This window comes from Daphnia pulicaria, chromosome 10 (assembly GCF_021234035.1).
Source record: "Daphnia pulicaria isolate SC F1-1A chromosome 10, SC_F0-13Bv2, whole genome shotgun sequence".
In the NCBI taxonomy this organism is placed as follows: domain Eukaryota; kingdom Metazoa; phylum Arthropoda; class Branchiopoda; order Diplostraca; family Daphniidae; genus Daphnia; species Daphnia pulicaria.
The window spans coordinates 181341-192376 of NC_060922.1; the positions used below are offsets into that span (position 1 = coordinate 181341).

An 11036-nucleotide genomic window follows, 5' to 3' on the forward strand; every position below is an offset into this window, starting at 1 on the left:
ATCTGGAATTGTACCAGGCCAATTCCATTCCGATGTATTCCCGTTTGCCTCCGCCGAGGATCGAAATTGGACGCAGGAGCCAAGGATTGGGTCTCGAGCTGAAACGGACAAATCCTCCGGTTCCTTCCAGCTCTTGCAAGATGCGGACTCGGTGCTGATAAATCTCCAACGGGTCTTCCGGCCCGAAATGGATTTCGACGGCCAGTTGTTTGACTTTATCCGCCAGGAATCCGGATCTCAGCATCTGAGGAATGGCGTCCCACTCGGAAAATTCAACGTCCATTTTCAGGACGTCGATGGGCGTCGAGGACCCGTGACTAGTCGCCAACATCTGGTAGATGGACGAGGCCGTTTTCATGTTCCATCCTTTGGTGGGATGCAATCCATCCACTCCGGACAGGCCAATGTTGAAGAAATGAATTTTCTCAGTCCGATTGTGATCTTCCACTCCCATGGAAGGATCGAAGGAATAAACTCGGCATCCGAATTTTTCCATGGCCTCGTCGAACGCCCACTGATTGTTTATTCCAAACGAGTACACTAGACATTTATTATAGATGGGAGCGATGGATTTGTCGAGGCAGACGGCCTTGTGGCCGTCCGGCGCAGCGACTCCGTTGCCATTCCAAACCCAATAGCCGAAATCGACAGCGAAGAGACACGACGTGCTGTTGGTCCAGTGCAAATAGCGGAACATTCCCTCGGCCGACATGATGTCCACTTCAGCCAGCTGCTGCTGGACTGTTGAATGAATGGGCGCAGTTATTGACTGGCGGTTGTTGGGACTATAGAAGGGGTTGCCCATCAGCAAGTGACAACTGCGGTAATACATCCAAGCACAGATTAAAGTTGAAATGAAAATATTGACGGCCACGATCACTCGCACGGAGGGCATGACGAGATGATCCTTAATATTAGGCCTAATTGTTCAATGGCAGAGCGTCTGGAAACAATTAATAATCGGGACTGTCAAAGGACGTGCAGCACGTAGTCAGACTGCAATATAACTGCAGCAGCGACTTTCTCCAGGTGATTGTGGCGTCCAGCGTATAGAAAATGATGCGACTCTCTGATTCTTATAATAAGACTAATAGATTCAGATTTTCGCTCTATAAATATGGTGTCTTATAATAGAGAGGAAAACGAAGTGGCTGTTGCTGCTGCGCTTTGTTAAACAGATACGCAACAATTGGCCAGCGTCTTCAACAACTAGTCAAACATAATGCGCGTGTCAATTATTACGGCTCAGTCCAAAGGGAATAAAACCATTGCAACAGGCCAACAGCCACTCCGGTTTCATCTTGATTTATTCCATCATTTATAAAGCTGAAACTTATACACAGAGAATATGGAAATAGGAGATGTCTAACGACTGTTTAACGAGTTCTTGCTGGTGTCGAAATACTTTTGCTTTTGGAAGTTGGAACAAAATGATTCATATGATATTAAATCGATCACGTTTTGAATTCAAGATCAAATGATTGTCGATCGATCGAATTATTTGCTCCTTCGAATAGAATTGAATTGATTCTAAATTGTCTTGGTCTTTTGGTCTTGATTTGATTATTTGAAAAGACTTTATTGCTTTTTGCGAATAAAATAAATATCGAATAATTAAAAAACGAATTTCTTATATCGTCTTTTATGGCAACTATGCTGGCAGACGAATCTTTGGGCTTTGGCTTGTCAAGTTGTTAACTTGTTATTGTCCTTTGACGTTTTACTTTGTACTATTTTCCTGCTCTAGTCTAATCAAGTCGTAAAATTGCAAGCTCCCACAGCTTCCAATTGCTGCCATTCAAAACGATATTATTGATTATTCCCCTTTTCAACCTCTTAGATGATCTCTCCCATTTTGTGTGTGTGTTCCTCCCGTGCACAATCAAAATCGTCACAATAACAATCAAAACTTTATTCGACAGGTTATATGGCAATTTTTCAAGTCACCGAATATCGTGTAATCATTTCGGGCCACGGCGGTGGGTTTCTCATCCCAAATTGTAGACGACAGGCAATTTTCAGTTTTAATTGTATCAATTTTTCTTTAAAATAATTACCTGATCTCCACTACAGTTTTGTTTTCAAAAGAGGAGTAAAGTAGATTCACAAATTCCTTACCCCTCAATGTAAATCAAGCTCACCAAAGACAAACAAATTTATTAATTAAAAATTTGTTTAGCGTTAATTGCAAATTATTCTATTAGTCAATACTGCTGATTAATCTAAAATGCATGTTTAATTATGACTCGAGTAACAGTGTATTTATTTTAACAGCTCATCAGTAATATCTGGAATTGTACCAGGCCAATTCCATTCCAGTATATTCTCGTTTGTCTCCACCCAGGATGGAAACTGGTTGCAGGAGCCATGGATTGGGTCTCGAGCTGAAACGGACGAATCTTCCAACTCCTTCCAGCTCTTGTAAGATGCGGACTCGTTGCTCGATGGTTCCCAACGTGTCGTCCAGTTTGAAATGGATTTTAACGGCCAGTTGTTTGACTTTATCCGCCAGGAATCCGGATCTCAACATCTGCGGAATGGCGTCCCACTCGGAATATTCAACGTCCATTTTCAGGACGTCGATGGGCGTCGAGGACCCGTGACTAGTCGCCAACATCTCGTAGATGGACAAGGCCGTCTTCATGTTCCATCCTTTGGTGGGATGCAATCCATCTACTCCGGATAGGCCGATGTTGAAGAAATGAATTTTCTCAGTCCGATTGTGATCTTTCACTCCCATCGATGGATCGAAGGAATAAACTCGGCAACCGAACCTTTCCATCGCGTCTTCAAATGCCCACTGATTGTTGATGCCAAACGAATAGACGAGACATTTATTATAGGCGGGAGCGATGGATTTGTCGAGGCAGACGGCCTTGTGGCCGTCCGGAGCAGCGATTCCCTGGGCATTCACGACCGAGAAACCGAAATCGACGGCGAAGAGACACGACGTGCTGTTGGTCCAGTGCAAGTACCGAAACATTTCCTCGGCCAACATGGATTCATCCGCTTTGTGCTGGGCGTTAACGATCCTGCCAATGAATGACGGACAGTTGGTTGAATCGGGAGCCGTTAGACAACTCTGATAATACAAACAAATGACGGCGGCTATAATGGAAGGGTTAACGACCGCCAACGCTCGTACGGGGGACATGGATTTATTAATTTAATAAGTTTCGACGCTAATTTATTTTAAAAACCACTGAAAAAATAGGACCAACACGTATCAATATTTAGATTGGAATAGCTCAAGCAGCTGACGTTTACTGCATTCCAGGCATGACTGCCGTGTCATGTGTAAACATCAAAATAATTCTCGATCAGATCGGGTGACTGGGATATGGCCGATTGCAGTTATCAGCGGTTATCAGTTATTTACTAGTCATCACTGAATCAGCTGTTAATAGAACGAGTCTATCAGGTGTTGTTTGTGACGACTGTGAAGAAAATATATTGTAACAATATTACTACTAAAGGACCTTGCTAGTTGCTACGGACGACAATTCTAAAAGTATTTTATTTTACCGCTAGATGTCTCTGACCGGCGTCTCAAAAGTAAAAACACCAAAAACGAATAAAATAAAAACACACGTCTGCTCTCTATGCTGTTTGCGTCTTGATGGAAATGCGACTCTGAACCAAAACATAACAAACAATCAAGACAAGGATTTCGTGGCCCCAATTGAATGCAAATATTGTTGATCTGAGAAATTGCGATATGGCGAACAGGCGTGCGATTGCCAGCAACGTCGACTGGCAGGTGGACAAGAAAAGTAATTCAGACAGAGCCAAGTATTTGTTCGAGACCAGCCTTTACTGCGACTGTGAATTCCTCGTTGGAAACGAAGAAGAGAAAGAGGTATTTCAAGCTTAGCAACTTTTCTAATCCAACTTTGTTTATTTCAAATGCTCTTCTTCTTGCAGTTGGTGAAAGCGCACAAAATTTTCCTGGCCATGGGGAGCCCTGTTTTCGAAACCATGTTTTACGGTGGTATGGCACAAGCCAATGCTGGCCGATCAGTAACCACAGGATCAGATGCAATAGAAGTACAAGACATTCAACCTTTTGCCTTCAAAGACTTGTTAGAGTAAGCACACTAATTCTCGCTGCACTTTGTTAAATCTACCCACCCTAACGATTTCATTTTGATTAGGTTCATTTATACAGAACATGTTGATCTCAAGTCTTTTGAGCAAGCCTACGAGATTTCCTACGCAGCCAAAAAGTACATGGTGTCTAGCCTGGTGGAGAAGTGTTCCCAATACATGTGGAAGGATCTCATTCCCGATAACGTGTTCAGAGCCCTTGAATTTGCAAACTTGTTTGAAGACTCTTTACTCAAGGTAAGCAATCTGTTGAAGAGTTTCGTCTGGTAGTGTCTCACATCAGTTTTGCTTGTTGTACTTGAACAGGAGAGAAGTCTGAACCTGATTCGATGCCGCACAAAGGATTCCCTGTCGCACGCCCCGTTTGAGGACATTACGGAATCGACGCTGTTGATCCTGGTGAAGGAAGACGATCTCGTCATCAGCGAGACGGACCTGTTTGATGCCGTCAAACGCTGGGGCACCAAAGAATGTTCGAGAAGAGAAATCGACGTCAGCGGCCCAAATTTACGACTGGTATTATTGACAAATCCAATTTTCATCAGCCCGACTGACTTGATTGATTCAATCCTTTGGCTTTTACAGGTCCTGGCCAACATCATAGGGCACATTCGGTTCCTGACGATGACCAACGAGGACTTTGCCAATTCGCCAGCCATGTCGGGCATCCTGACGCAAGAAGAAAGCTTCGCCATCCTGATGAACATTAGCTGCCGCGACAAGTGGCCCATGCCTTCCCAGTTGTCTTCGTCCAGGCAGTCGCGCTACACGGCTCCCTACAACCTCAACTTTGGCGAGCACTCGCCCGGCAACAGGAGTCCCGTTAGCGTGTGTGGCAGGAGGTAAACAAAAATTAACAAAATTTCATCATTGATTGGCCATTTTTTAAAAATGTTTGCTACGCACAGTGTCGAGACGACTCCCATTTTGTCGTCGCCCGGCCGAATTTACTGCCAGAGGCGAGTCGAAGGCGAAACATTGGTGCACAACACGGGCATATTAGACTGTGCGGTGGCGTTGACGGTCGACCGAAACATTTGCATCCAAGGAATCGTCATCTCGTCACAAGCAAAGTAAAGAAATTAACCAGCAGCCATCAGATCAGATTTTCAATCAATTTGATTTTGACAGCCACACAGATTCGACCAATTGCGACCCAACGGGAGGCTACACGGAGCTGTTGTACTGCCATCTGTTGGATCGCGACGGGACGCGATTGACGTACTCGCATTTCAGCGGGCGCTCACCCAGGCGATCGACGATCGACGTCTTTTTCAACCGGCCCGTCTACGTCCAGCGCAACCGCGAGTACCGCATCTGCGTCGTCCTCAACCGCTGCGGCTACTACCCGCTGGGCACCGGCTCCTCCTGGGTCATGACGCAAGGGGTCCACTTCCGGTTCCGCTCCTCGTCCACCGATCCGTTCCCGCTCAACGACGGCATCCGCGACGGTTTCATCCGCGGCGTCATCTTTTCTTTTTGAAAACTCTCAGAATGAAAAAAAACAAAAAACAAAACAAAATAAAATAAAATATGCTTCTATCAATCAATTTGTTTTACCCAACCGCCACTCTCTTTCGTTTCTCATCCTCTCTCCCTCCCTCCAAAAGAAAAAGAGAGATGTTTTTGTTCATATATTGTTGAATTGCAAAAATACATTGAAAGCCAAGACGATACAATTAAAAAAAAACAAAAAAACAACTAATTTTTGATCATTCATTTATTCCCTTCTAAGTTGATTTTGATTCGACTGTAATAATGACGTAACTGTTATTGTATTTTTGTTTTTTCAACACAGGAGAATCACTTGTCGCGATGGTCGTCGTAGAACAGCTCAGCATCTTGCAGGTTGTCAATTTTCTTGTACTTGTTTCTGGGTGTTCCAACCAGTTGCTTTTGGGCGTGGGACCTGTGAGCACAAATGGATGAACGTCAGCTAATCGGGGCATATTGTTACATAACAAATTATGGTAATAAGAGCTCTATATAACCATTCCCAGTAGATGCCAGGTATTTTGCCTCTGGCGACGACGTACAGATTTTTCTTAGTGTCAACCAGAAGTGAATCTTTGAGAAATGTTTCAGCCTTTTCTTGGCTGTCAAACTTTTGGAAATGTGCCCCGGCAAAGTTTTCCACGTGAGATTCACATTCCTCCCTACAAATTAGTAAATTGGAATTTGCAAATTAAAGGAAAATTCAATAAACTTCAATCCCAAAATTAATGAAATAAAATGAGTAAAACACCAAGTATGAAACACTCCAGTCTTTCGCCCTTTGACGACGGCGTAGAACGTAGTCATTTTTTCTGTAATGATTTGATCTGACTTTGGCCTAGCTACCGTCTTCTGCACCAGGTCGATTGCAACTGTCTAATGTTGAGTTGCATAATATGCAAATAAAAGACTGTCGGGACGAGAGGATATAGAAATTGGCGCTCGATTTAAACAACAGACGGAAACATTTAGGGCGTTAGCCGCCAGTTGATAATGAAAAGAAAAGTGATGGCACCCAAAGTTGTTTGAATTGAGCGCCAAATTTGAAAATCCCCTTTCAATCACCATTCAATCAGATGTCCCCCGAGGAAGCAAATAATGATGATTAAATAACTAATACTCATTCTTTATCGCTGATTTTCAGATCTACTGCTTACGTAAGAGTTAAGTTTAGACTTTTAATAGACAGAAAGTTATTACTTCAACCTTTCCGGCCCTTGGACTAGTATATATAGGACTTTCAATCGACGAAGATTTAAAGGCCCAGACGGAATTTTAAAAAAGGATCGGGAGGTCATAGCCTACCTGTGCAATAAAGTAATGAAGTTCACCTGCATGATGACGCAGACGCCACCCATCAATTAGTCATCCGGACATTGAACGAATATTCCACCCGATTCCACCGTATATTTATGTTGGGTATTTCTTGTGTTTGATTTGAATCACATCTAGTTGTCATAGAAACCAATGCTCTCGATGTTTTTGTTTTGTAACCACCCCGGGGTTCGAATTATACTGAAATTGCCGCACCCTATAATACTGCCTCTGAGTGGAACCCGCAATGAATAGACTATCTCACAAATGGAAATAACAGAAAACTTTTTCATGATTAAATGGACATCGACACAGGATTTTCTTTCTAGACTTTGTTCGACTTTGTTAGACCCGTATAATATTGCCCAAAACGAAATTGAAGTCTTGCCGAGTCTTGCTTGACTATTCAAGCGCGGTGACATTATTGCAGGTAATTTAAACCGCTTGTGTTTACTCAAATAACGAACACTCTTTTTTATTTTGATTATAATTTGAATGGAATTCTGTTATTCAGATAGCACTAAAATGGATATCCAAGGCGATATATGGGCGACAAATTGCGATCCTATCCCAAACCCAGCAGGTGCAATACTACTCGTCAGTGTTACGAAATGGTGGAGTCGTCGCCTCATCAACACGCTTATTTTAATAATAATAATAATAATAATGTATTTAATTTGATATTGTATAGCGCCTTTTCCATAGACTGATCAAAGGCGCTATTGCTCCCAACAGAAAACATGTGACACTTAGTTTCCATAAGCATTTCGGAACAAGAATGTTTTTAGATGACATCGGAATTGTGTGAGAGAGAAACGAGAAGAATAGGGAAAAAGGGCTAGCAAGCGCAACTCAAGGGGTAAAGAATTCCATATTCGAGGTGCAGCAGCAGAGAAGGCACGATCACCAAAGCCTTTCGTACGGGTTCGGGGAGAGTGAAGAAGGAGTTTAGAAGATGAACGTGTCTCACGACCAGAATCACGAATACTAATCAATGCAGTAAGATACAGAGGAGCAAGACCAATGAGACAGCGAAACACAAGCACAGCTATCTTAAACTCAATTCGTTGATAAATAGGAAGCCAGTGAAAAGAACGAAGAGTCGGGGTGATAGATTCACGAAGACGAACACCAGAGATAAGTCTAGCCGCCGAGTTCTGCACACGTTGTAGTCTGACCAGACTTGTTGCTGGTAGGCCAACAAGCAAGCAGTTTCCGTAGTCAAGTTGAGATAGAACAAGGGCATGGACGAGCTGACATAGCGCAGAGCGTGAGAGGAATCTCCGGATTCTGGCAATTCTTCTTAGATGAAAATAAGCCTTCCTGCAAGACGATGTTATCTGCGATTCCATAGTAAGATGGGAGTCCAGGCGCACACCAAGATTCAGCACAACTGGCGAAGGAGAAATAGGTACATCACCTACCATGAGCGGCATCGATGAGATGTTTTTCTTCCTTACAGCATCTTTAGAAGAGACTAATAGCGCATCCGTCTTGTCCTCGTTGAGTTTGAGACGATTCAGTGACAACCACTTCCTTTGCTCAGTAATAGCCGATGAGAGAGTTGCGAAAGCTAGACGTTGGTCGGCAGCAGAAGGGGATGGCCGAAAAGACTTGTATCCCTGGGCATCATCAGCAAAATAGTGATCCATGATTCCCGATGCTACTGAAATATCATGCATTGGGGTATTGTACAAGATGTACAGGATAGGACCCAGCACTGAACCTTGGGGGACACCGTAGATGACAGGAGTTGGGACAGAAGAGATTCCACCAATACTGACTGATTGCCTTCTTCCATTCAAGTACGAGGACAGCCACGCGAGAGCCGAGCCAGAGATTCCGAAGCGAGCTTCAAGACGATCCAGCAGGATAGCATGGTCGACCGTGTCAAAGGCAGCACTTTGATCCAGTAAAGCCAGAATCACAGCATCACCATTGTCAGCAGAGGAAAGAAGATCATTCACAACTCTAAGCAGAGCGGTCTCCGTTGAGTGGCCAGGACGATAAGCAGACTGTACAGCAGCAAAAAGAGACTGCGATTCCAGATGGTTCACTAACTGCTTAGCAACGACACGTTCAAGAAGTTTGGATAGAAAGGAGAGTAGGGACACAGGCCGATAATTGGAAAGAACATCAGGATCCAGACCATTTTTCTTCAACAGAGGGATGACATGAGCAAGTTTCATTTCATGGGGGAAAGTCGCGGTGTTAAGAGACAGATTGACAAATTCAGCAATCCAAGGAGCCAAAGTTGACAAACATTCTTTAAGGACAAATGTCGGGAGTGGATCAAGAGGAGAAGACTTCGTGGGACAATTCATAATTAGAGACACCACATCATGAGCAGAAACAGGAGCAAAGGACACAAAAGCAACAACAGGCACGCGTACCTCAGGAACCCATAGACCAACTGCAGCATCGAGATCCTCCCGGATTTTTACAATTTTGGAGACAAAGAAATCGCTGAAGCGCTCCACAAGCTCCGTGAGAGAGGAATGGGCAGGCAGGCGCAGGACAGGTTTGGGAAGAAGCAGCGAGTCAATCAGCCTGAAGAGAGACACCTTCTTCCGAGACGATTCTTGTATCTGAGATTCGAGAAACGTTGTCTTTGCTTTGTTGATCATGTTGTGCAGCTCTTGAAGTCCACGAAGCATAATCTCCTTGTCGATTGTCAACTTAGTCCGCTTCCAGCGTCTCTCAAACCTCCGAACACACCTTCTAGAAGAATGGATCTCCTCACTATCCCATGGGTTTTCAGGACGAACAGTAAAGCATCTTCTTATAAGCGGAGCATGATCATCCAGGACACTAGACAAGGTGGCATTGTATTCTATCACCGCTTCCTGGCAATCAGTCACCGGGCTGGCGAAAAGTGACGACCTCGATAAATCATTGCAGAAAGAGGCAAAATCAATAGACTTGAGCTTCCTAAACTGCACTGCCTTGACAGGACGCATTGGACGATGAGCTTTGGCATACCAATGAACTGCATAGTGATCAGTGATAAGATCGGACACATAGCACTTAGACAAGAAGTTGTCAGCCGCACGCGATAAAACTAGATCGAGCACATGACCACCAACATGACTTGCATCAGAGACGTGCTGCCGCAAATCAAAAGAACCGATAAGCGAAGTGAAGGACTGACTGAGAGAGGACAAACTTTCATCAACATGGATGTTAAAATCACCCACGATAAGTAGAAGACCCGGCGCAGGCACCAGTACTTCAAGCAAACTCGCAAATTCATCAATGAACTGACTTGGCTTCGATGAAGGAGGGCGATAAATGATGAGTAGGACAAAGCAAGTGGAGTTGATTGTCAGTGATGCTGCCATGAACTCAAAAGAGGTAGCAGCATAGTCGAGATGAAGCAGGCGTATACGAATGGAATCACGACAGATAATTGCAACTCCTCCACCACGTCTGCCCACCCGTGGCTTCTGAAGTGATACATAGCCAGCTGGACATAATTCGCGTAGGATCTCATCACCCTCGTCTTCACGGAGCCAGGACTCTGTAACAGCCAGCAAGTCAAGGTCATGAAAGATGATGTGGTGTTGTATGACGGACTTATTGCTCAGAATGGATCTCGCGTTAATCAGCGAGCAGTGCAGGAACTTCTTCTTCAATCTTGCTCTCCTTGCAGACTCGCCACCACGTCTACAACGCTTTGTTGGAGGGCGTAAAGCAATGCCCAACGACCGTATAGTAAATAACAAACATTGGGGCAACTTTGGCGACACCAACGGCGAGAGTCGAGATGTGAAAAACAGCTGAGAGAACATCAGCTGATCAGAGATTCCCTCCGGCGCAACGTCACAAGTAGCCATTAATTCATAAAGAACTAAGAAGAGAAGTCCAAGACTGAAACACAAGAACCAGGAGACTAGAAACATCAAAACAACACGACAGAAACACAATTATCACAAAAAGAAAACGGAAACTAAGTATGTTGTCGGGAGCTCTGTAACGGTGCTGCCTCTTAGGGCGCTATCCAGCAGACGACTTAACGTGCAGCAGACATTTTAACGTGCGTCTTACCTCATCTATTATATCAACTGAGATAATTATGTAAGCCTACTATATTATATATTCCACGTTAAATTATGGTATAA

General features: G+C 44.0%; 2 protein-coding genes across 2 annotated transcripts; one reads left to right on the forward strand and one right to left on the reverse strand.

Moving 5' to 3' along the window:
- Positions 1 to 3584: 3584 nt before the first annotated feature.
- Positions 3585 to 5629, forward strand: LOC124313835 (BTB/POZ domain-containing protein 2-like). Its single transcript, XM_046778632.1, has 7 exons — positions 3585 to 3859; positions 3925 to 4088; positions 4155 to 4344; positions 4414 to 4623; positions 4693 to 4949; positions 5016 to 5180; positions 5239 to 5629. The coding sequence occupies exons 1-7, from the start codon at positions 3719 to 3721 to the stop codon at positions 5588 to 5590; spliced, it is 1479 nt and encodes a 492-aa protein (XP_046634588.1). The 5' UTR covers positions 3585 to 3718; the 3' UTR covers positions 5591 to 5629.
- Positions 5630 to 5809: 180 nt separating this feature from the next.
- LOC124313844 (ribonuclease H-like) lies at positions 5810 to 6487 on the reverse strand. The gene is made up of 3 exons (XM_046778642.1): positions 6353 to 6487; positions 6099 to 6263; positions 5810 to 6016 (listed from the first exon to the last, which is right to left on the reverse strand). The coding sequence occupies exons 1-3, from the start codon at positions 6406 to 6408 to the stop codon at positions 5911 to 5913; spliced, it is 327 nt and encodes a 108-aa protein (XP_046634598.1). The 5' UTR covers positions 6409 to 6487; the 3' UTR covers positions 5810 to 5910.
- Positions 6488 to 11036: the final 4549 nt, after the last annotated feature.

Excerpts from the sequence above, each read along its gene's own strand:
- LOC124313835 (XM_046778632.1), top strand. The coding sequence starts at position 3,719 with ATGGCGAACAGGCGTGCGATTGCCAGCAACGTCGACTGGCAGGTGGAC. Across the intron at positions 4,089-4,154 it reads GCCTTCAAAGACTTGTTAGA|GTTCATTTATACAGAACATG; the intron begins GTAAGCACACTA and ends CATTTTGATTAG. Across the intron at positions 4,345-4,413 it reads TTGAAGACTCTTTACTCAAG|GAGAGAAGTCTGAACCTGAT; the intron begins GTAAGCAATCTG and ends GTACTTGAACAG.
- LOC124313844 (XM_046778642.1), bottom strand. The coding sequence starts at position 6,408 with ATGACTACGTTCTACGCCGTCGTCAAAGGGCGAAAGACTGGAGTGTTT. Across the intron at positions 6,264-6,352 it reads ACTGGAGTGTTTCATACTTG|GGAGGAATGTGAATCTCACG; the intron begins GTGTTTTACTCA and ends ACTAATTTGTAG. Across the intron at positions 6,017-6,098 it reads CCTGGCATCTACTGGGAATG|GTCCCACGCCCAAAAGCAAC; the intron begins GTTATATAGAGC and ends TTGTGCTCACAG.